Source organism: Vicugna pacos, chromosome 23, assembly GCF_048564905.1.
Source record: "Vicugna pacos chromosome 23, VicPac4, whole genome shotgun sequence".
Lineage (NCBI taxonomy): Eukaryota > Metazoa > Chordata > Mammalia > Artiodactyla > Camelidae > Vicugna > Vicugna pacos.
In genome coordinates, this window is record NC_133009.1 from 80,930 (window position 1) to 106,880 (window position 25,951).

Below are 25,951 nucleotides of genomic sequence, written 5' to 3' on the forward strand. Positions count from 1 at the left end.
CGGGTCCTGTCCCTAGTCCAGCACGGCCATGCAGGGGGACAAGCAGGCGCTGCCCCACCAGGTGACGCACGGGTGCCGACAGGAGCTTTCCTCCCAAAATGCCTCCCTCGTGGGCTGGTCTCGCTGCCAGAAGGGCCACCGTTTGGAGGGACAGGGGACAAGGGTATCTTGTACTGACCTTTGTCATAAATGGATGCCCACGGAATAAAGCATGGAAGGCCCTTTTTGCCATCCTTTCATTCCACACCCACAGGCATCTCCAGAGGCAATCAGCACTGGAGGACTGAAGTGCCCACTCCCCAGTCTTTTTCAGTGAATTTAGTTAAGCAGTCAGGCTTTTGTAAAAATGGACTCAGTCTCCTGTTGGTGAGCGTTTCATTGGTCTGTGATGTTTACAATTACAGAAAAAGTTGCAACTCACGTGCCAGCATATAAATCCTTAGGCACCTATGGGAGTATTTCTGAAAGATAATTTCTTAAAAATGGAATTGCCAGGTACAAGGACTATGCATTTCCAACACTCAAAGATTCTTGTGGAAATTCTGTAAATCAGGGGGCTGAATTCCAGTGAGTTCACAGAAACTGACTTACCATGAAGCCTGCCTCTCATGCACTCAGTCCAGAAAGATAGCTGGGTACCCCATCCACCAGGCATCCGAACACCGCCTACTGCGTGTGTCCTGTGAGTAAACGGTGGCTGATCACCGTTGCTCTGACTCATTCTCAACCACTTGAAAGTAGGAGCTGGACATAGTCAGTCACAGGAAGTGTTCATTGGAGGGGACGTGGGACCAGGGTGCGGAGAGGTGGTGGCGTTAGAGGTCTGGGTGCTGGAAGGCAGAGCAGGGGGCACTGACCGCGGGTGACGAAGGGAAAGTGTGACAGAAGAGCGATGCCTACAGTCCCCTCACAGGCTGACTGACAGCTACCTGCCCAGAGCCACCTCCCTTGCATTTTCTCCCTGACAGAGATGTTCTCACAAGACCGTGGAGGCGGAGGGGGACAGTCAGACTGGAGGTGGAAGGCCATCACCACAGGAGAGGAAAGCACTGTTTCAGAGCGGTTGTCTCCGCGCTGATGGAATCTCTTAGTGAAGTGCTTCATCCTGTGAGGGTAACTTCCTTTCCGCTCCCTCCCCCAAGCCTTCTGAGAGAGCCTCTGTGCGAAACACAACCAGTGGACCCTTGAAGGCACTGCCCCTCCCTGTCCTTCTGACAGGCCACTGTCACTGCAGCCACCTCCCCGTCCCCGAGTTTAATGCACAGTGAGGGCCAGCCCCCTTTCCAGGTCTGTCCCTTTTCATACCCTGCTCCCTGGGCCAGGAGTGCTGTTCCACCAACCCATCATCCCCACCCCCCGGGCCAACGACTCTCATCCCTCAAGTCTGAACGGAAAGGCCAGTCTCCCGGGATGCTGCCCCGATCCCTCCCCAGCGTGGCCGCTCAGCTCCTCCCACCCAGTAGTCTCAGGGCCTCCAACCCTTCTGCTCCAGTGGAGCGCAAGTCACTGTCTGATGATGCCTTGCCCGTCTACATCCAGATGAAGGAAACCGGGACAGAGGCCGTGTGCCTGCCTTGAGCAGCAGAGCCCCGACAGCAGGGCGCACCATGGGGACAGAGTAGGTCGTGTAGAGTGAGCAGACAGAAGGAAGGCTGGAGAGACACACGGGCAGAAAGCTGAAAACCGGCCATCAGAAACGATGAGCTGTGTCGAAAAAGCTGACTAATCTGTAACCAGAAAAATCAGTTTCTGAATATTAGGAGTTTAGCTAACTGGTCTTGAACTAGTTTGGTGAAAAATTATGTAGAAGAACATTCAGAAATCACCATGAGATAAGGAACTCTCACCAGTCAAAAGAAAACCCTGCTTGCACAGTCACATAAAATATTTTAAAAATTAAATGTATCATAATTCAGACACGAGTTGATCAAAAGTATAAATACATTTAAATATATAATAAAACATTAAATCTATGGTGAGGGCAGTTTTATTCTTCAATGGAATTCACAATTAAAACTAAAGAATTAGTTTCATGACAACAAAGGGTTGAAAATATTTTGGGATCTTTCATGTATTAGAGCAAGAAAGCTATTTCAAACTGATTAAATCATAGTCTTCCATTTATAAAGAATTAATTTTAACATTCCTGGAATGACAGAGTCTTTGAAACTTTTGATCAAATAAAGTATTAAATAAAATTTAATAACGATTCGAGTTGAGATTTATCTTCATTTTCAACTCTAAGTTTATTTTACAGAAATCGTTTTATCTAAGACACTCAAACGTATTAATTGTAAATGAAACATTACCTCTCTGATAAAAACGCAATTAGCCCTTCCACTTTTTTAGACGTGTGTACTGTATTATTTACCTGAGAAGCTGGAATGACTTAAAACTCTCCATGTAATTACATAATTGGGTGGTTTCTTTAAATGAGGCTCACTCAAACAAAAAAATGGCTGTTTTATCATGCCAATATATTATCAAACTGTAGACATTCCAATAAAATTCTGGCCAAGACTCATGTTAAATATACAGAAGATGCCATTTAGGTTTTAGTCTAATAAGAATTTGGTAAACACTACATCAACGAACTTCACTAGCAAAGACTCACCTAATATTGCATAAATCATAAAGATTATATACTGGGTGATGAAGTAAAAATAAACCTTTTCTCAAAAGCATGAAAAATCAGATCGACCTAAAACATTTAAATTTATGATAGAGTTGCATCTAGCTTCTGGAATTATATTCTAGTCAACATTAAAGTCATCAGTCACTCTCTTGATCACAATCCAGTTACGGACTTTCCTCTAAGCCATCAAAGGTTGAAATATCTGTAATATTTTTATAAAAGTAGATTTTATAATATCTCCAGCCAAGAATTTCTGTGTGGATAAATAGTCACTTATCCTACCACAGGTGGTCCCTTCAAAACCCTTCACCTTTTAACTTAGAATTATAGATGGATACCAGTTGGGTTGATTTTCCAAGAACTAAATCAAAAAGCACTTCAGAGCCTTTAAATAGATCTTTTCTAAAATCAGTTCAAGAGTTTATTTTTATGAGCCACAAAAAGAATGACTGAATCTCACAAGATTTAAAACCTTTTAGACATGCCCTATGGCGAGAGCGACTTGTTTTCATGAGGAGTGGAAACAAAGCACCAAGCAGACAATAGACATTTTTCCCACCAAAGGACAGAGTCTGTGTGCTGCTGTCTTCCCGGCTTAAATATGTTCCATGTTCTTTTCACCCTAAACTCATTTGGCTTGAGTTGTTGATCAAAGAAAGTTATGCATGAGAGACCATCCTGTTCAGGAATGAGGGTCTGTCATGCCCTGAAATGTCTCTGTGATTTATAATATATGAACTCTGTGTGAAAAGAGGTAAATAAATTAACGCAATTTCAAAAAAGCAGGAAAACATGCTGTGTGTACAATTTATTGGTCACACAGCCATGGATGTTATATTCTGATCCAATTTTAATTTTTAAAAATGCTTGGATGACACGGGCAGAAACTGTCCTAAATGTAAGAACACACACACACACACACACACACACACGTCAAGTATAACAGAATCACACTGGAGAAAAATTTTTTCTGCTTATATGCCTTTTAAACATGAATTTGATGTTTTCAGGTTCTTGTTGGTGTAACTAAGCAGCTTGTCCTTAGTTAATATTTTTCACTTTTGGCTTTGATTCCTGCAAGTAATTTGCAGTTCATCGGTAACTTTGAGACAAAAAATTTTCTCCGCTAAACTAGGAGAAGTTTAAGCCACATCAGTAACAAATAGAGAGAGAAAAAAAGAGATGTCAGTTCAGTTCAGGATATTCGTGTGCACTGAAAGTCTGGACCATTCCCCTCCTTTGTGGGAAAGAGGAAGGGGCTTGCTAAACTGAGGGCAACAGAAATTACTGGAATAATTTTACAAGTCCTCCTAAGTCAGGGTTGTATAATAGTTTAAAGGTTGTTTTTTGAAATTTTTAAATGAGAACTCAGATGAACTCAGAGTTGTAAGTGAATGGCAATGCCTATTTCCAGCCAAATACAAATAAATTATTTGGGGACTGCTTGTGATTTGAGATATCTTTGTACATTCTTCCTCTCCATTATGATGGAAAATCATGTCAGTTTGAGACAGTGAAATTAAAAATTATTAGGAAGGCTTGAAATAAACTTGCAAGTATTGCAAGTCTTGTATATTATTATTAAGTTAGGAAATTGTCCTAAAAATTAAAATGTTCGATTATTCTTGTGAATTGGGTCACATTTTCTTCAAAGAGAATCTGAGAGAGTTTATTTAAAAATGCAATCAAGACTTAAAAAAAATAACAGTTGGAAAAAGTTGGATAGAAAGAAAATGAAGGTCAAAAAATAAGGTGAAACCAGTGTCAAGAATAATAAATGTGGTGAATCACGTAGAGACATACATATTTTCAGAATTACATTGTGAATTTGACCCTGAGCAACCTGGCAGCCAAGGCAACATTGCATCAGCCAAAATCTAGCCAGCAATCCAGGAGGGTAGATTTTGGAAAGGACTAAGAAAAATTCCTTCCCTGAATCTTCATAAAGAAAACACTAAGGGACAGGGTAACATCCACAAATGTCAAAAAGTCCTATTTTTGCAACATCCTCAATAAAAGCCAATGGTATAGTGTCCGAGTTCCATTCATTAAAGAACTCTTTGTAAGGGAAAGTTTATGTCATCCATGTTGTCACTTTCTAGTAACTTAACTACTGGGGTCCTGAGGGATCCGCCATTCTTCAGCACACATTCTCCAATGGAAATTAAATACCATGATGTCCTCAGTTCAAGACGTCTACAATTCTTCCCACTTTAAATGGAATTTAGAACCTAGTTTCATGTTATTCTCCGTTTGGAGCTCTGTCGCTAATTTAAGCATAGCTCATCACCAGAACCTATTTGCCCGGTGATCAAAGGATGACTTTGGGGTCATTGCTATAGAATTTTCCATTCCTAACTATTCAAACTGCAAGACCCCCAAAATCGGAGGCTCCCTTTCATGCCTTTGAGATACAACTCTTGGGGATATGCCATTTATTGAGAGCTTGAAGTACAGAGCATCAATAAATAAACTGTACTGAAGGACAGATGATTCTGAAAAGACCTCCCCACTCCTGCTTCTTGACATCTAAGTCAGGGTTTGGGGCTTAGCGTCCCCCTTGGAAATCTTCAGAACGCTCCCCTTCTCCAGGCTACCCCACTCTGTCTGGACGTAGTGGTGGAGGGTATATGTGGCCACTTCCCCACCAGGCATTAAATATTAATAATAACCTATTCATTTTGGTGAGTTGGGGAACACAATGAGAATTTAATTACTCTGCTAAGAGCAATTCAAATTAGACTATCAAAAGACATTTTATAAGCTTTTCATTTCTACTCCCAAGCTCTTTAGTCTGGCTAATTTAGTCCAAGACTCCAGCTGGAAGGCAAACTTGTAATTTGGAGGTAAGTTGGGCTTTCCAATTGAAGTCCCCCTCCCTCCCTACTTTTTATTACAGCCAAATGCAACATGCTGTTTTAAGATTCTCTGGATTGTAAACATTTATGTCCAATCCTCCTTTAAAATCATTTTTCTTTTCCAAACCATAAGAGGCTAGACCTATTAAAAAGTTTAAAATTTCCGATGTCTTAGTTTAGGAGGAAGAACAAAAATGGGTCCTCCTAGTCAACCTTTTGCAAGCACCAATTCAAGGCTCTGTTTTTACCGAAGAACCTTTTTCTAAATTTATTTCCAGCTACTTTTGTTTTCCTTGAGGGACCTTTGAAACACTATATTGCTACTTTTCATGTTTTTTATTTGCCCTGTGGAACAATAAAAGCTCAAAGGTTCATAAATATGCATTCTGTAAATGTATTATGCTGACAAAGTGTTGCTCAGATAGCTGTTTTTGCCCTTGGGGAGTGAATGAGTTTACAGCATGCTGAAACAACACTGCGAGGTGGAAAGAGAGGAAAGAGAAAAGGAGAACAGAGGAAATGGGAAAGAGGAGGAAGAGGAAACCCTGCAGAGAAACACAAAGGAGGAGACGGAAATGAGGGAACGCTGAAAAGCCGCAGCAGCCAACGGGGCCGGAAGGAATCCACGGCGAATGAAAACTGCACAGGAAAAGTCAAGGCAGAAGTGCCGCCATGTTTTATAAACGTTTTATGATGTCAAGAAAGAGAAAGAGACATTTTTCTACCGAAGATTCACGGTGGCTTCTTTCCCCTGAACGTGAGTTGCATGGAGCAATACGCGGCATTGGGGCTCTAATCTGCGTCAGGCTTTTATTACAATAAAATTGGAACACAAGCTTTTTGTCCTTATTAATCCTGATTCCCTCTGGAATTAATCCAGTTCTGCTTCATTCAATTCAAATTAAGTAAACCATAGGTCTGATGATCAGCACTACGCAGGACCGGAAGGAGAAGCACGTGTCAGCGACAGAGGTGAGAACACCCAGACACACACACCTCCGGTGAAGGGCGGGATGGGCCCCACGCAGGTGCCAGGGGGCGAACGCTCTGATCTGGATTGAGCTTGTCGGGGGCAGAAGTGGTTACTGGTCAGCTCTGTGCTAATTTCCATCCTCAGGGGAAATCAACAATGAGATTTAGAAAGTCTTTACATTTTTTAAAATAAAAAATTAATTTTTATACCCAAAACAATAAAAATTGGAAAGAAAAGTAAACAAAATAACATTTGCCACCTAAGGAAAAATATGTAAAAAATGGTAAAATTGCCAAAAATATTGAAGATAACAAGATTCATTGGGTAGTTTCCAGTCTGTCAGTGATTATGGCCAGTCGTTTTATGCCACAGACCTTTCTATTAAATGCTCAGTGAAAACACTGAACATAACAGGCATCTCTGACTTGGATTAAAGACAATGAGTGTTTTATGTAAAAGCTATTCACCATCAGCTAAGCATCACGGTTTACCTTCTTGACCTCTTACTCCTCCACAGAATTCTCAACCACTGTTAGCTGGGAAGAAATTCTCTCCCAATCTACTGCCTTAATTATTTTGCTTTCTTCAAGGTTTCCTCAAAATCCCATCATTAGGAAGCCAAAATATCTTTTCTATACTTTATAAGAGTTATCATTTCCTTTGGATTCCTGCTTCGCTGGTGGAGCAGACACTGAGAGCCTGACACAACAGCACAGAGCTCTTCTCCGAGGAGAGCCTTCCTGCAGAGAAAGGACACACTAACCATCACGGGAGGCGGTGAGCACTCTGAGAGCGAGAAATCCAAACTGCAACAGGAAGTGCTTAATTCTACCCAAGAGGAACACAGAGAGGTTGATATTTGAACCAGATCCTAAAGGTTCACCAAACAGAGAAATGGGGTAGAGACACCAAGACGTAGAACACGTCCAGGGAGCTGACAGGAGCATAAGGCAGTCAGATCACAGGTTTAAAAGAATGAGGGGCAGGAGGGACAAAGCTGGACGGCAGAGAGGAGGCCACGGGGGAAAAGCTCCATAAGCCACCGGGGTGTGGCCTGCACCCTAAAGGCCAGTGGCTTTCAAATGTCCGACCACAAGGCACAGAAGGACACGCTTCCTACATAGCCCAGCTCAAATGCGTGCGTAATCACTAAAATACAAGTTTTACATGACATAACTTACCCTTTCAATGTGTGAAGCATGGATATTTCTATCCTATTTGATTCTATCCTGTTTCATTTTGTGAAGGTCTGTTATAACCCACCCAATGGACTGTGACCTCGATTTGAAAAAAAAAATGGCTATAGGCGATGGGCTTTAGAAAGTAAATAATACACTTAATCTGAATTTTGGAAAGAGAGCTAGTGACAGAGGAGGAGTTTGGGAGGTAGGCAGGCTGGTTAGGACAGCCAGGAGAGCGGTCCAGGCAACAGATTCAGAGTTAAGACAGCGAGAAGCAGAGTGTTCTTAATGTCAGATTAAAGAATTCATTCACATGAAGGGTCAGGTGGTTTTCTACACTGCCACTCCCAGGATTATTTACATTTTCAAAGAAGACCTTTAAGAAAGGAGATTCTTAAGACAAAGGAATAGCTCCTTAAGAGGAGAGATAACTTAGAAACACACCTTCCTAGAGCTACTCAGCATAAGCTCCCAAGGGGAGCCTCTGTGCGTGATCTGGGCTTTGATTAAGCACAGAAATTGGGGGCAGAAGGACTGTTAATAGAAATGGGTATAAACAAGAAGGATAAATTCATGGTAATACGTGGCTTTGTCTGCAGTTCCATCTCAAGGAATCTCATCTCTCCCGTGTCAGGGCTGGGGTTGCCTCTGATGTACTGCAGTCTGAGATACTGTGGTCTGAGAAATCTGTCATTTATGTATTTTCAAACTATGTGTGAAGTGAGGACTTGACAAACTGTAGGAAGAAGACAACCTCTCTGCATCTGAATTTCTGTGTGTCAATTTATGTTTTACTCTAACATTTTTTTAATTGTATGAATTATGTTAAAATGATACAAAGGAAAAAAAACAGTCATTGTCTCTACCATATCAATTATTTCCTCTTTTCTCCTTAGTTGTAGTCATAATATAAGTACAATTTGAATTCCCTTTTTCATGACCTTCAACACGTCCACATTGCTATATGGCCTTTGTAGAACTGAAGCCACAGACATTTTCCAGTTCCCACTTACAAGTGTTTACAAATCTCCCCCCATTTTTCTCAGACTCAGTTTTAAATTCACACTTCCATGCAAGTCCCAATTATCAAAGGAGGGGATGAATTTGAAATGGGAGAAACACGTTGTGATTCGCCTAAGGTCTCTCAGAAAGTTAGTTCTGGAATTTGAATTCAATGCTGCGTTCACATCAGATCCTTTAAACTAGGGTTCAAGGTTGAGCCTTTTCTGGATGGCAGGTGTGAGGAGCGATTTCGAGGTAATGCTGCAATCCACAGACACAAAATAGAGTGGAAATTATTCTTCATTTCACTGCTTCATCTAGTCTAAACGAGTATTTAGATCAAGCGCAAACCCTCTTGTTAAGCAAACAGCCTCCTTCTCTCCAGGTTGCCAGACCCTCTTCAAAGGCCTTTTGTTTTATGTGGTCTTCAGTATTTCCCCATTTCACTCACAGGCTATTCCCTCAGCCCAAATGACATTCCCGTACGTGTGAGCCTTTTATTATAATGCTTTCCCTTCTTTCTTACTTTGATTTCATCCCCTTTTACCTTCTTCCTGCTTTCTGAAGAGCGCCCTTCTCTTCTGAAGCAGTTTCATCTCATCGCTGAGGCTCCTTTAAGGAAAACGTTAAAAGCCGGCTTTCATGTGCTCCCTGCCCACCGTTCCCCGAGCATCCAACATAATCAGGTACTGCGGTAGCTAAAAACAAAGCAAAATAAGGCCCCCGAGTGTACCTTGTTTATTTTTTATATTTATTTATTTATTTGTTGTGCTTTGCATTTAGAAGGTTGATTCCGAGAATTTTTCTTGATTCTAGGGCAGTCGTGGGTACGGATACTGAAATAAAATGCTACTAATTGGAGAAAAGGAAGAAAGGTGAACTGTCACGCAGGATTCTCTCAGCCAGGAATCTCCGTTAACAAGGACCTGCACACTCGGCGCGCTGATAATCTGCTACCGTGATGACAGGTCTGGGCTGCGGCGGGCTCGCTGACCCCCAGTGGAGAAGTCAAAGACCATCGCGTGCAGCAGTGCCACGAAGACGCTCCTGATTCCTGGAAAACTGGTTTTCCCCCGACGCAGTAGGTGAGAACTGTACATCAATTCATCATCCACACAGTCAGAAACTTTTGGGAAAATCCAAAAATACCAACATCAAAACATATCACGTATCCCGTGCCCATGGATTTATTCATGAATTAAGTGGTTACGCTTGTGTCTGTTCTCTGCTGAGATTCGTGCTAAAATCTTTAAAGGTAAAGATCTGCATTCTGAGCTCACCCGCATGCTCGGCACCTCCAGAGCCGGCAGTTTGCTCTGTGCCCTCAACTCTGGCAGAGTCTCTGTCATCTCCAGGCTGTAGCCTTCATCACCTCTGCCCAGAGCTCCCTTCTGCCACCTCTCCCGCTCCTGCTGTGGGCTCCTGCTCAACTGGATTCCTTCACTGGTAGAAAAAGTATAAATACATATTTTATATAAAATGCATGTATGTAAAATTATCTTTCAATATTTTATGAAAAATATTTATATTTTATTATATCTAATTTTAGATGTATTTTATATTACTAAAAATTTATATATACACACGTATCTATGCCATCCTTAGCTTCTCAGAATGGGGACAGGTTCCACTGGGCTTCCTCTATTATTCCTCTCACCACATATCCATTATATAATATATATGCCACTATATATTCCTCTAAGTATAGTGGCATTTTGAACTTCCATTCACAAAGTGTTCACCCATTCCTGCCCCACCCCCATTTTCTCAAAACTGGCCTTAAATTCACGTATCAGTGTAACGCCCATGCCTGAATCACGACACGTGTAACATAATCACTGGCCAAGAAGCACTATGGCATAAAGATTAAGAGCTGAGTCCTAACGTGAGGCCACCATGGTTCAAATCCCAGCTGTGTGGTGTTGGGGGAGTTGCTTAACCTCTCTGTGCCTCAGTTTCTTCATGCGGAATAAGGATATGAACAACTCACCTCACGGGGTTGTTGAAAGGACTAGGTGTGTTAACACACGCTGTTTAGAACAGCTCCTGGTACATCGTAAGTGCAGTAAATGGCAGCTTTGATTAGAATTTTTTTTCTGGTAAATGGTGAGCCCTGCGAAAGTTGTGATGCTGTCTGTCTGCCCCACCATCCACCGTGTCTGGCCCAGGTCTTGGCGCATGGTATGCTTAATGAAGGAACACAGCTGAACCCCAAACCCCAGAAGCTTACAGCCAGGAGGACCAGAGGAGAAACTGCAACCAACACGCCGTGGCAGAGAACGTCACCGCTGAGATGGGTGCCCAGGGCCAGGGTCGGGGGGATGGCTAACTCAGGTGAAGACTGAGGGCGGGCTATCTGCGGGCAGGGGGTTGGGGGGATGTTTAGAATACTTCTTCAGCATCACAGACGTTGGGATTTCAACCTCAATTGCTTCCTGGAATCATCCTCCTCAATCCCAAATCCACACAGGTCCCCAGCATGCAGGTCCCCTCCACCCCAGAAATGTTTTTCTTTCAAAATACGTCCCATGCCATAGTCGTCTGAGATGGAGGCAGAGCCAAGGAAAAACAAGCAAAATCTTTCTCAACGTGACAGAACCTTAAATATCATCAAGATCAATACTGAATGTTAGTGCTAGAAACATGGCCACCCTCATGGCACCTCCCTGTGACGGCGCTGTTCCCTGCGTGGGTCCGGAGCACACGCATGTCTGCTCCCGTGCAGACTGTGGGGCATTTTTAATTTTAGTATTTAATCGGCTCACAATGTTGTGTTCATTTCTGGTGTCCAGGAAAACGACTCAGTTATTCATACACATATATGTATTCTTTTTCACATTCTTTTTCATTATAGGCTATTACGAGGCATTAATATTGTTCCCCATGCTCTGCTGTAGCCATCATTAAAAAGTCCACAAACAATCAACGCTGGAGAGGCTGTGGAGAAAAGGGAGCCTCCTACGCTGCTGGTGGGGATGCGGTTTGGTGCAGCCGCTGTGGAGAACAGTCTGGAGTTTCCTTAAAAAAGCTAAAAAGAGACCCTGTGACCCAGCAATCCCTCTCCTGGGCATAGATCTGCAGGAAACTCTGATTCAAAAAGAGACTGACGTTTAGCGTGCCTCCAGGGAACACCAGACACAGAATACGATGTGCACGGGGCCTCTGGAGTTGGGCAGCGAGGAATGCTTGACCGGACCTTCCCCTTCAGTCTTCAAAGAAGAGAAATTAAAGGGCTTGAGACTTCTTGGGGATTAGAAGTTAATTTTTTTTCCTAAACGCAGCCATCTTCCATTTTTATTCATCACGTCTACGTTTGCCTACAAATCAGACAAGCTGCATATGCTCCACATACTACGTGGAAACCTCACCATGTGAGCCCCACTGTAAAACTGGTGACAGACCCTGCTAAGCACTTATTTTAAGCATAACACTAAACGCGGTGCCAAAGGCTAAAAAGAAGCATTGTCTCTTCCTTCGAAATGCCTGTGGTAGGCTGAACACAAGCCCTGAAGACAGCCAGCTCCTAATTCTGGAGCCTGTGACGCTCACATTATGTGACAAAAGGGACTTGACAGGTGTGGCGAAGTTACAGACCTTCAGGTGGGAATATTCCCCTGCACTATCTGGACGGACACTGAAGGTAATCACCAATGTCCTTGTAAAATGGGGACCGAGAGATTGACTGCAGATCAAAGACAAAGGGCCCAGAAATTGGAGCATGGTGGCCAGAAGCAAAGAAATGCCAGCAGCCACCAGAAGTTCGAAGAGGCAGGGAAGCAGACCCCCTCCCGGGGAAAGCAGCCCTGCCCACACCTTGGCTGAGCCCCGAAGGTGTCAGCCCACATTTCTGGTCTCCGGAAGTAGGAGAGAACACACTTCTGTTCTTAAGAGACACCAAGGTGCCGTGATTTGTTAAAGCAGCAGTAAGAAGGCTTGCAGGATGCCGTCCACGTTGAAGGCATCAGACAACAGTCTAGGAGGGAAGCCAACGCGTCCTCCCCAGGAGAGGAACGAGTGATCCCGCTCCTGATATGAGCAAATGAAGAGGCGTGGGAAGCAGAGGGTCCACGAAGCCGCAGGCAGGAGAGAGCATTTAAACTGGGTCTGTTAAACGGGGCCAAGAGGGTGGTGCTGGGAGTGATCTCAAACCAGGGAACGCAGCTTGCAGCCCGCCCAGTCTGGAGGGAGAGAGGTGTTTGCACAGCACCAGCTCACGTGATACTCAACGCAGCTGCTGCCGGCTGGGGGTTGCAGAAGGCTCGCATCAGAGACAACCGGCCACAGATGGAGAACTCGACCTCTGCAGGTATCATTACCACGGTGACCCTGTCTGCATTACCATTATCACAATAAACAATACCAACCTTCTTTTGGAACAGTGCCTTTAGAGCTGGAGAAATGTGGCTTTTAAACGGCTCCCTTCTACACTAGGCTTGTAATTACCAACAAGTCGCTTCACCTGGTTTCCAGACAACGCAAATTTCCAAGGGCTGCTGTGAGGATTACATGACAGGGTAGAGAGCACGCACCTGGGGCGAGGAGCGCCTGTGGCTGGTTCTTAATATTACCCATCCTTCGACAAGCCCATGAGGTAGCTCTACACCGCCAGCCTCAACATGTCCCCCTTCCCTGCATCACTGGATTGACCACCGCTGCCCACTCCTCTGGCACAAATAAGGACCAGGGCCCAAGGCACACTGCGCGCTGGTGGGTAAGCGTGGTGGACATCAGCCCCACGTGGACACTGAACATTCACAACGTGGCCAGTCGGAACCGGGATGGGCCTCAGGTATACAGTACGTACCAGATTGGAAGACTGCATGTGAGAAGGGAATGCAAATACCTCAGTCATTTTATATTGATCACCTAATTGAATGCAATCAATGGAAGATACGTTCGGTTAAATATAAGACATCATTAAATTCATCGCACCTTTTCCTCTTTCCTTTCTAATGTGGTTTCTAGAAAATTTAAAATTACAGCAGCAACTCATCTTTGCAGTTGGGCGGCAGCATGGATCTAGAGTGGGGCCCTTCTGTTCCTAGCAGGGGTGACGTGCCCCGAGCAGGGATCAGCCAGGTTCCTCCACACATTGGCTCGTCACCCATTGCACTTGTATTGTCATGCATGACGGAACTTGATTAAATATTAAAATGTAAAACAAAAAGAGGCTTTTATTTCTAGGAGATACTTGAAAATGGCAAGTTGCTCAAATAAATTACTACCAAGTTAAGTGTAGATGTGACGAATGTGAAAGATGGAGACAAATTGGAAGTGTGTCAAGGGGCACTGTACTGAGTTTCTTACATGAGGCACTTTGTTATTTCCCACTTGACAAATAAAAACTGGAAGTCTATCTAATACGTGATAGGCATGATTTAGGTCAGAAAGTTCATGCTAATCAGCAAAACCTATCCAGGAAATTGACACTGGTCTGGCACCAAAAGCTTGTTGAATGAATGCACTATTAGACATTTGAAATAAAATTAAAATTTTGTGTTGCACAGATCTCATTTTTATATTTTCCCACATAGATTACTTTTCTCATTAATTAACAACCAGTCCTAATTAGACTGGGTTAGAGGACTTCTTGGTCCTCTAATTACTGATAATATCTTATTATTTATTAAGAGAAAGAAAACCAAACAGCTGAAGACACTTGTTCAAGATGGCATCGAGCATAAACACTTTGGGGCCAAACTCAGTCACAAATCTCTGTGAACCCAAAGCCAAAGATTCTTCCATTTTGCTGCACAATCTCCTGGTTTATAAAAAACAACTTTGGTCAAGATCTATATTTGAATGAAAATAACCCTGTCATCGTAATTCCCCTAAAACACGATCGCTATGGGATTAATTCACGAGAGCAAAATCAGCCTCCAACCACATTTTCAAAAGAGAGCCTTCATTTGCCATATACCATTAAATTATCCTTAAAGAAAACCCAGCTTACTCCAGGTGCAATTAAATTTTCCCATTTGGCCGTTTCCTTCTCCTTTAGGAAGCCCAAGCGGTCAATACGGAGCATAACGAAGCCCGGCTATTGACCTCTGCCGGTCGATACGGGCGCTCGATATTCGTCAGACAGAGCTCAGCTGTCAGATCTGCACTTGAGGAAAAGATTACTGCTTCAGTCCTCCTCACTCACTCCAGGAACCACCGGACCCCCGGGGGCCTTCTGCGAGGCCCACCTGTCACACTCGAGGCGCCGCGGCCGTCACAGGCAATACTGACCTGCGACGCCGTCCTGCCGGGCCGAGAAGGTGCCCCCGGCCTGAGAGTCTGTGCTCTGGCCCCGGACTTACCCTCATCCTCGCCAGTCGGCTCCCTTGGGAGAACAAGAGACTGCGACGAACGTCCGGGCCGGGCGGGGTGAGTCTGACCAGCGATGGCGTACAGAATCCCACGTTTATCCCGTCATGAAGTCCGAGTAGGCCTCTCGTTCTAAAAGACAATGAATACTTGGCGTTTTCAGTGGCCAAATGGAAAGACGATGGAAGCTATTCAGACAGACCGACGAAAATGCGCCCTCACCCGGTGGCCGCCTTCGAGCAGCAGGAGGGGGGTGCTTTCTCTTCCACAGGCACCGCGTTCCTGCTGCGCCGCTCAAAGCAGGAGGCAGGGGGCGCCCTGCGCCCCGACTCGCCAGCACGGGCGAGCTCACGGCCACCGTGCGCAGGCGGGGCCGAGCAACACAACGCAAAGCAAATGTTTAATGGGGAGATCCTGGCAGAAAACTGTGCGCAACAAGGTAGCTTCACCTGTGAACTGTAGCAGAGTGATTAAGATCATGTGCCGGGTTTTGATGGAGAAAACAGCTGAGTTCGGGAAGGCACACGTGATGAGAAGGAAACACAGGTTCTAAGATTTGTGCACCCAGAGATCGCCTTCTCCTCACCTAGCCCTGCAAGTAACCCTGCCTCCCCCAGTCTGCCTCCATCCCATTCTCCCAGACACGTCAGACGCTCAGCAGCAGCTCAGCCCTACCAGTCAGGACAGGAAAAGGGCCGGGAACACCTCCCCAGGTAAAGTTCCATCATCTCAGGGTCTTTGTGGGACCCTGGTTAAACAATTCCACTTACGTGGGATAGTTATTTAAAAATCAATAATAAAATCATCTTCTCTGTTAGTTAAGCTGTGAAAACACATTTGGCAACTGATTGGTTAATAAGTGAAAACAAACTAAATGTCAGTTCATCAAGTCGCTGAGCCCATGTTCGGTTTGTATTGGGCATCTCATATGTGCTAGTGATGAGACAGATATGGGGACACAGAAATGACTGAGAGGCAGCCCCAGGCCCCAGTTGCCTGGTGTCTAACCCAAGTGGTATCGTGTAAATGAAGCATGATGGTGAGAAACAGGCATGAAGCAGGTGGGGAAGTGGGATAGACTTCCACAGGGAAGAGGGAAGCCTGGGTCAGAGGAGAAGTAGAGCTCCATCAGCTGGAGAATCGATGACAAGCACAGAGACTGATCTTTGAACAGACTGAGAGCGATGGAAGGGCTGGTAAGGGGAGATGCGCCGAAGACTGACCGTGAGGGGAGAGGAAGGAAGGAAGGAACGAACGAAGAAGGCAGAAAAAAAAAGAAAAAAGTCGGGGCTTAGTCTGAAGACTATCTAGACCACGATGAAGACCCTGACATTGAGCTCGGAGGCTAAGACAACCCACCAGAGGTTTATAAGCTTGGAAAGTGGGAGACACGATCAGACTCATGTGCTAGAAAGGTCATTCTAGCCCAGCGTCTGGCACTGTCGGGCGCTCGGTACGTATGTGATAACGGAGAATGAATGTGAAGTCTGTCCTGGAGGGGAGGTGCGTTTGGAGAAAGAGACTAGTTTTGTAATTATTGAAAGAGAGGTGAGAGGAAGAATGATGTCGCCTGGGCAGGAGCAGGGGGGAGGGACGGGCGGGAGTGGCCGGCACGTGCTAGGGAGTAAAACTGTCTTCTCTAGTTCAGAGGCTGGATGCTAAGGAGAGAGCAAAGAGGCCTGTCTGGGTGGTTCAGCGGTCCTGGGGCCCTCTCGGAGGGAAGGAGGGTAACAGAAGGATGCAGTTTCTGCGGGAGAGTCCTGAGTCTGTTACTTATCTCTTGTAACGACGTATGTATTTATGGGATTGTGTGTTTATTTTTTTAAGGTTCTTTTTTTTCCCTTCTTTTTTTAAATGGAGGGACTGGGGATGGGACCCAGGACCTCGTGCATGCTAAGCACGCGCTCTACCCCTGAGCTCTACCCTCCCCCCGGAGACTGCACCTTTAATAGGTCTCCCTGTAGGGTTTAAACTGTGTGAACGCCATTTAGCGCACGGTAGGCTGCCTGGTGCAGAAGAAGCACTCGGCTTTATTTAGGGAATAAAGAAGAGTTGAGGGGGGAGAAGAGAAGTGGAGACAGGGAGGGAGAGATGGAGAGAGGCAAGTGGGTGGCTAGTACAGTGGGTTTAGAGTCCAGGGGAGGCATGTGTGAGTCTGCAAATAGACTCATTCACACGAAACCCAAATTTGATTTCAAAGACATTGAGTCGGTGACGCACACTTGCAGTTTTCCCTCCTCCGTCCCAATACAGACTTTCTTTAATTGAAACATAGTTGGTGTACAATGTTGTTAGTTTCTAGCACACAACAAAGTGACTCAGTTATCCCTTTATATATATATTACTTTTCCAGCGTAGATTTTAAACACTGACAAATTGCTTGTCGGCTAAAGGGCATGTTCTGCATGTGCTTATGTCTGTTTCCAGCGAAGCAGCACCCACGTGATTAATTCTAAGTTAGTGTCTGTCACCGAGACATTATCCTCTCTTGCTTTCAAAGCGTCCTGCAAGTGTGGTGGCAAACTGATGATTCTTCATTTGCACTCCTGTGTGGAGCACCACAGCGTCTCCAGGAACACTGTCCCTGCCCCACTTCCAGCAGTGAGGTGCAACTTTTCAGAAAATCTCAGGCGTTCCAACAGGCGCCGTCCGTGCGGGGGCTCCCTGCAGCCAAAGTTGTCAGGACTTACAACAAAAGCACCCAGATTGCGTGACAACAGCAGCCATCACTGTGCCAGTTTGCTGGCCCTGTTGACACTGTCGTCACCCACAGTGTCTAGAAAAAAGGCTGAAAATATTAGTTCATCACAGGCAGGAACCCAAAAGGAAAAATTACACAAGGCCGGCAGAGTCCGCTTTGCACGTTTTAGCACAAGGAGTCCGACACCCTTTTGCACTAGGCTCGACGTTGCCTCTCATCGAGGCCTGGCTTAACGGCAGCCGACCGGCCTGCTTCCCCTGTTTCATCTATTGTAATGTTCTTCAACCGCCTGAGCAGCCCTTAATCAAAAGAAGAGTTTCTGGCCGCCCTTGGACATCAAAGGCGAAGCTTTCTACAGCTATTGCCCGAACCAGACTTCTCCTTTGAAGAACCCAAGGTGAGACGCTGCAAATCGTTTCGGAGTGCAGATGAAATCTGCCGCGCGCGTGTTCCCCGAGAACCGGTGCCACCGTCAAACGACTCATGAAAACGCAGGCCCACGCCTGCTACGCGTCTTCACACGTCCTGTTCTTCCCTCGCGCGTTCTGGGGGCTCCCGATGTCCTTGTCCCTTCGCTGGCGTGGTGGGAAGGCCTGCCCCCATGAACGAGTCAGGGGAGGCAGTGGCCTCCGAAATGCCTCCCTTTCAACAAACCTTTCACGCTAAGGAGCCCGGCCGGGGCGGGAGAGCCATCCCCACAGTAAAGCAAGAGAGACGCGACCCTCGAACAATAGTAAGACTGCCAGCGTTCAGGCACGTCTTATCTGTGGCCATAATGCCACTGGGTAGAAGTTATTTAATTACTCTGTTCTGGAAACCCACGCCTCTTGGGTTCAAAAGAAGGCATTCAGAAATCCTGCTGGGAATTACGGTCATTAGCACAGATCCCATTATTCAAAAGCTCAGCCCCGTGAGACTAAATGATTACAAAATTCAAGTCAGAAACAACTCGACGTTCTTTATGCTGTGGTTGGCAAATGAAGTCTGTTCTAATTTCTTTCCAAGGTGGAAAGCTACCTATTGGAAAATAGGAGTTGTTAATTTGCCCCTTGAATTTAACATCTGGTAACATTTTCATCTTTCGCAAACTAGTGAAATGTTACAGTACTTCTGACAGTGGGAGTTCAGTGCCAGAAGAAATTTTATCAGTACAAAGAGACTGCTAACTAGGCTGCTCACCGGGCCACGGGGGGCTCTTAATCCTTATCTTATAGCATAAAAAAAAAGCACTGCGGGGAAGGTGCTATTTGCCTGTAATTTCTCTAGGAATTAATTTAGGGAGAACTTAATGGTCAAAAAATGGTGTGCCCCCAATAGTGTGTCAATGCACAGAGTGAAATCTGCTGGTGTTTGAGCGTCTTGGCTATAGAAACCCTCAGTGAGTACATCCATTTCACTGGACTCAAGTTCACCACTTTTTCTATCAATTACATATATCTTTTTATGGGACCACATTGATCATTCATCAGTTTAGTTTGTAAAACAACCTTAACTTTTATTACCACGTGGTGGTCAAAGACAAACACATTAAATATGAGCAGCAAACTTTTTAAGTGGAAAAATGGAAACACTGGGGCACCAAGCAGAGCCCTCTCCAAGTGTCCCCGGAGCTCTCCGTGCTGTGTGTGCACAATTCCAAATGAGCAGAAATGTTTCACATGGTCATAGGACAGCGTGGTGAACAGAACGCTGGCTGTGGGCGTAGCCAGGGTGCTAGAGTCTGCTCCTGACACCTGTAATTCTAGAGACTTGCTCAAGTCCTTTAATTCCCTGAACCTCCACTTTCTCATCTGCAAAACTGAGGCAATAAGATGTGAGAATTAAAGTCACAGATGAAAAGCAATGATGGCTGTGACTGGCAGTGAGAGGGCTCACTGAGAGTCAGGGCTTTTCCCTGTGATTCCTGTAGGGGGCACTGTATGAAGCTTCAGTTGATCAACTGACGGGATTTTGTTCAGGGGGGTTAATTTTTTATTGAAGTGGAGTTAAGTGTATGGCAAAGTGATTCAGTTATACATATACATTTATATGTTTTTTCTTTTCAGATTCTTTTCCATTACATGTTATTACAAGAAATTGAATAGCGTTCCCTGTGCTGTACAGCAGGTCCTGTTGTTTATCTGTTTTGTATACAGTAATATGTGTCTGTTAATGCCAACCCCTAATTTATCCCTCCCCGTCCTTTCCCCTTTGGTAACCATAGCTTGTTTTCTATGTCCATGAGTCTGTTTTGGGTTAGTAAATAGAATTTGTATCATTGTTTTTTAGATTCCACATATAAGTGGTATCATATAGTATTTGTCTTTCTCTGTCTGACTTACTTCACTCAACATGATAATCTCTAGGTCCGTCCATGTTGGACAGGAATTACTTTCAATTTTCAGCCCCCTTATGATTTGGAGCAGAAAGAAGTTAGAAGCACGTGTGTACACACATACACACACAAACACACACACACACGCACACACTCATCTTGCGTTTACATTTGACCACAGCTATAGAACATAAAAGTGAACCATTTGTCTACTCAATGTTTCGAAGCCTCTGAATACAAATAAATTATTCAGCAAGGACTTGGAAGTGCAATTCCTTCTCTGAGGACAAAGGAGGTCGTGGCCAGTAAATGCTCCAGTTCAAAGGTGCTGGCTGGGTCTGATTTATCTGTGGTTTTATAGAAACAACTCAGAGGTCAGGAAGAGAAGTAGCATCTTTTCGAAAGCAAAACAAAACAAAAATCACTCAAAAACGTGGTTAAGGGAAAAAAAGTGTTACCCTCATCCAAGTGTCCCATGCGGTACTCAGCAGCACTCACAGCAGCGGAAGGGAGGAGCTTAGCTGAGCAGGTCTACGTACAAAGAATATTACTTTGCTGTTATTAAGGTAACATAGTTGCTAATTTTTTTGAACACCTACTGTGTGTCTGGCACATGCTAAATGCTTTTCATGGGTTGTCTTATTGAACAACACTGGAAGGAGATGAAAGCTTAAAAAGATGAATAATTTATCCAAAGCTCAGCTACAGAGAGAAGAGCCCAGTGCTTGCCCCAGTGCTATCTGGTTTCAAAGCTGACCCAGCCTCGGACGTGCCTCTGAGATCACTTTTTTTGAAAGATTTTGAAGATGAGAACAACTCAGACATCTCCAAAAACCTCTTTTTAGAGAAAAAGGAAAGAGTATCTGGCACTTCCCCATGAAGGGGAGGATGTACGTACACATCCCCACCATGTCATGGACTACAGTCAAAGAAGCATGTTCAAGCCATGAAAAGTGAAACTCTTGGAAATACGCAGTTACGTTTGCACACACAGTAGCCCAGAACGCACGTCCCCAAGGTGGAGAAGGGGGTAAAGTCAAACTCACATTCAGAATGTCACACCATGAGTGGTAAGATGGATGAAACCCAAAGCTCTATCAAAACCATCCACCTAGAATGATGCATCCCCGACCTGTTTCAGCAGAGGGAACTTCCCTCACCGATTTCACAGCACAAGACAGAAAACGATGTGCACTTCAAGCCTTGAGCAGAGAGAAGGAGGTGACAAAGTTCTTTTTCTGCTGGAAAACTGAGAGGTCACTGCAGCTCTGCAGCTCCTTGCCAGTGACCGCATCCAGGTGAGAAACAGAGCCTGGCAGCCAGCCTTCGGCCCCTCTGCCCTCAGCAGATGTGTCACCATTGCAGGTTACCTGCTCCTCTTTCTGTGTCAGTTCCATCATTCATGGAATGAAGAAAATCATCTCTACGTATAGATACTAGAAACTGTCTACGTCATGGGGTTTTAATCAGGGTCAAATGATTTGCAGAGCACTTAGAGCAATAATCAGCCCCGGGTAGGTTAGTTTTTTGTTAAACAAATGCTTTTAGGTTCGTATCTAAATAGAAATATTTGACACTAATCGCTAAAATGTATTGATTGCTTACCCCACACCAAGTACTGGAATAAATTCCTTCCACGGATTAATTTATTTAATCCTTGCAATATGGTTTGGAGGTGGGTACTGCTCGGATGAGAAAACTGAAATGAGATAATTTGTTCCAGGTCATGTGACTGATAAACTGTAGAACTAAACCCAGACCATCTGGCTCGAGTCCCTGATCTTAATTAGAAAGCCGATAATTATTCTCCTAAGTACAGGAAGGACATCTCGTCATTAAAGAACTAAGAATTGGTTAATGATGAGTTCTTAAAGTAGCTTATTTTAAAATTAATCAAAACAGAGACAACATTGGCTATTGTCTTTGAAGAGGAATGGGGGTGTGTTCAACTTGTCAGAGATCATTTCTGGGATTCCAAAATGTTTCTTCAAACACTTACACTTTCAGTATTGATTTAATTCACTACCAACAGACAAAAAAAATAGCCACATAGATTAAGTATGACCCAATTATGTTAGCCTTGCTTTCTACAGGAACATTCCATCTTAATTATCAGCTCTATACTGGACAAAAGACCCCACCTTCTCTCCTTGGTTGTCCTCAAGTTGTCCCCAGAAGTCCACAGATGATGGCTATCGTTTACCCAGATCTGTCCTGTTCCACCTGCTACACCAGCCACCGCTCCCCAAACATGTGAAGGTCAAGGTATTCTGTGGGGAGTCATTAGATGACCCAAGAAAAACGAGGTCCCAAACAAATAAGTTGCTATGTTCAACTGCTAACCAGGTTCCCTCTTCACCATGGAACTTTCAGAGCTGTGAATCCACCTGCCAGTGTGTGTGCTGGAACCCCCGAAGGGGACTTAGCGAAGCCGTGTCCCCCACACGTATCTGACCAGAGAGGCTGTAGCTGTCAGAGCACAGATTTCTGTCTCCTGCAGGAAGTGATCTGCAGGACACCCTCGAGCACGTGGCCCTTGAACATGGTCCGTGTTTCACACCTGACAGTTTTCAAGGTAGGTATTGTTACCTCTGCTATGAGACTGAAGCCAAAGCGAGAGACACCAAGTAGCTCGGCTGAGGTTGTAGTTCTTCCGTGGCTGTGACAGGATTCGAACTCAGGTCGACCTGCTACAGACGGTGCAGCTCTCTCCGCCCACCATGCTGCTCCTCAGGAAGCAGTGCTCCCAAAGGTAGAACCCGGCACCCACCCCGGCCACCAGCCTGAACCCGACATCTCGATGAGAAGAAAGAAAACCACTCCCTGTGTCCTTGACTTTCTTTCCTCCTATTCCTCATCCTCTAGGGGAAAGCGGGTCTGAGGTGGAAGATTTCTGTAAAAAACAAAATTTTGATCCACCAGAACATGAGTACAAAAATCCCTTTCAAAGACTGCTAGGAGCCCCCAAGCTTCCCAGAAACATCTGAGTGTGGGTTGAATTTCCCTTTGGAGAAATGTAGGTCCTTCAGTCTGTTTGGACCATAACCTTTTTTTTAACTGAAGTAGAGTCAGTTACAATGTGTCAGTTTCTGGCGCACAGCACAACGTCCCAGTCCTGCATATACATACATATATTCATTTTCATTAAAGGTTATTACAAGATATTGAATAGAGTTCCCTGTGCTAGACAGAAGAAACTTGTTTTTTTTTATCTATTTTTATATATAGTGGTTAACATTTGCAAATCTCAAACTCCCAAATGTATCCCTTCCACTGGAGTGGGGATAAACTGGGGGGGGTGTGCAGAATGCAATCTAAGTTCATTTAGGAGCTCAGGAATCAGATTTTACCTTTCTCAGCTGCAGAAATCTCGCGTATACCTACAGATACAGCGTGTCTCTCCTGGGGAGAAATGAACGTAGCCCCTCCTTCCCCCACAGCACAGCAAGACTTGTCCTAATGTGCTCGTAAGCTGATCTGTTGCGTATACAAGAATCACATAAATGATTTCATTCACTCTGATATTCCCCAAACGTGTCTTCTTTCTACAGCATTCATCCTCCCCTTTAATACGACATTAGCAGTGAATTTATTGACTTTGTACTGTATGCCTCACTTATTTTCTCTAATCCTCTCTACGAAGCCGCAAGATGCATAAAGAAAAAGGATTTCTTAACCCCTCTGAGTAAACTGGGATTTAACTTACTTGTGAAAACCTGTTCTTGATATTTAATACTTGATACTTAATCTCTTCTACTCCAATTCAGGATCTTTGTGATTGTTGATTACAAAAGAGAAAATACTTCAGATCCTTAAATGATTTGTAAAAATTAAAAACACAGGGTTTTTTTTTCCCTGAATGAAGCAAAACTTGCAGTCATTTCTACGCATACAGGTAGTGGTTCGCCTTTCTCGGTAACTGGTGACGTGGCAGGGAATTATTCAGAATTTAAACCATGCACACAGTCCTAATTAAAAGGTCTCCATCCCTTAAACTCCCTCTCAAGTTTTCATTGATGTATTTACATTGGTCAAATCAACATAGTCCTTTCTGAGCTGCAGGGTAACAAAAACCAGACCTGAAACATTATGTAATAAAATAAATCATTTCCTTTGTGTTCGGTTCTGGTCTTGTGCGTCTGACATGGCTTCACCATATAAGGAGGTGGCATTTCTTGTCTCACACCACTGATCTGTCCCCAACTTCTGAAATTTTTGACCGCAAAGCCTCTTGAAATTAGATTGGGAGTAAAAACTGGGAAAACATTTAAGCAAGCCAACTAAAAACAAACCTTTTTTCTAAACGCTTACTTCTGAGTCGTCATCTAAATGTCTCTGGGTCATAATACACAGAAGAAGTTTTAAAAAAACAGAGAGTCTGGACTCCCTGAAAAGTTAACCCTTAAAATATTTTAAAATTTATCCAAAAAAATCTAGTACTTTATATTTTACTGTATTTGGATATTTCCACAGGAATCAATCATTCTGTGAATACAGTTAAGGAAGGTACTTTTCATAAAAACTATTGCCAACATCCATGCATTTTTGGTAACTAATAAACATGACCCAAAGAAACTTCTTTTTTCATTTGCTGATGTCAGGCTTAGAGAATAAAAGATGTTATAAGTCAGGATAGTGTTTGAACTTGCTCAAGTGGGTGGAGAGGGAAACGGCTGGATTCAGCCACAGTCTGAAGAAAGGTTGGAGCCTGTGTTCTGGATCGTTGAGGTGAAGGATGAATAAAAGTCGTCAGGGTAGCTGGGAGATGGTAGGCTGAGAGAAGGCACAGACTTCAACCAAGGATGGTTTCAATTCCCACTAAAAGCTCCACATTTAATTAATAAATTCCTCCACTCTCAGACCTAATAAGTCTCGTAGGCAAAATTTTACTTTTAAATAAATTCATGTCCAAATATAAACATGTATCAATTAATGGTAACCGTTTCCTCCATTTCCCCCAAGAAAACATGTGAGCCGTTAATGATAATCTAACTTTAACTTCCTAACTGGTATGTTCCAAACCCAAGAGAGATTTGACATTCTGACCACTGACGGCAGGAGCAGATGGAACACATTCCTTTCAAGAGCGCCCACTACAGCTCACAGACCCTGGGAGTAAAACCTACGTCTCTGGAAAAATAAAACTGAGGAGCAAGAATTTTCAAATGAAAATTCCTATTTTCTTCACCGGAGGAGATCCAGAAAAAAATGGGACATGGGTAAGCGGTGCTGGGGGTGGTAGGTGAGCAACAGGAAGGGCAGCGTTTACTTTTTTCTGGGATTTGGTGAAATACCACACTGACCCCAGGATGTCACCAAGTTCTGCGATGACAGGTCATGTCCTGGCGCAGTTAACAGGGACACCATCAGCATCTTCTTACAGCAAGTTGACAGTTGAACTCAGCATATGGGAAAAGATCAAACCCAATTCAATAAACAGAGGAGAAGAAGGGACATAAGGCTGAGGTAGGGATGAAATATTTAGGAAAATTAGAAATATATGCTTTCTGGGGTGAAATCCACTGACAAAGATGGTTATACATACAGCTTTAGATTTATCGTGAAGCCCAGGATTAGGGACCCCTCCCTGCACGGACCCTTCCGAGGGCCGGGGTGGTGACTCAGAAGTGTGTTCACAGGGTCATATAATCTTGCAAAATTCACAAAAGCTAGCTGTTTTAAACATAATGGGGTAAGAGTCTGATCATCTCCTACACCAGTGGGTCCCCCCTTCCTGTCAGATGCCGTGGTGGAGCTGTGTGCTTCTCTGGGGTACAGCTGAGGGGACGCAGAGGTGGGGGCACATTAACCTTTCTATTTTATTTTTTTACTGAAGTATAGTCGGTTCACCGTGTTGTGTTAATTTCTTGTGCACAACATGATGATTCAGTTGTACATATATATATATTCCTTTTTATATTCTTTTCATTATAGGCCATTACAAGGTATTGAGTATAGTCCCCTGTGCTGTACAG

At 44.2% G+C, this 25,951-nt stretch overlaps 1 protein-coding gene across 1 annotated transcript in view; it reads right to left on the minus strand.

The window, feature by feature from the left end:
* Nucleotides 1-15,021: 15,021 nt before the first annotated feature.
* LOC140688665 (serine/threonine-protein kinase Nek7-like) overlaps nucleotides 15,022-25,951 on the minus strand; it is a 118,424-nt gene continuing 107,494 nt past the window's right edge. Inside the window, exon 9 of the mRNA XM_072948271.1 lies at nucleotides 15,022-15,093. Within this exon, the coding sequence (XP_072804372.1) occupies nucleotides 15,067-15,093 (27 nt within the window). The 3' untranslated portion in view covers nucleotides 15,022-15,066. The remainder of the gene's footprint in view (nucleotides 15,094-25,951) is intronic.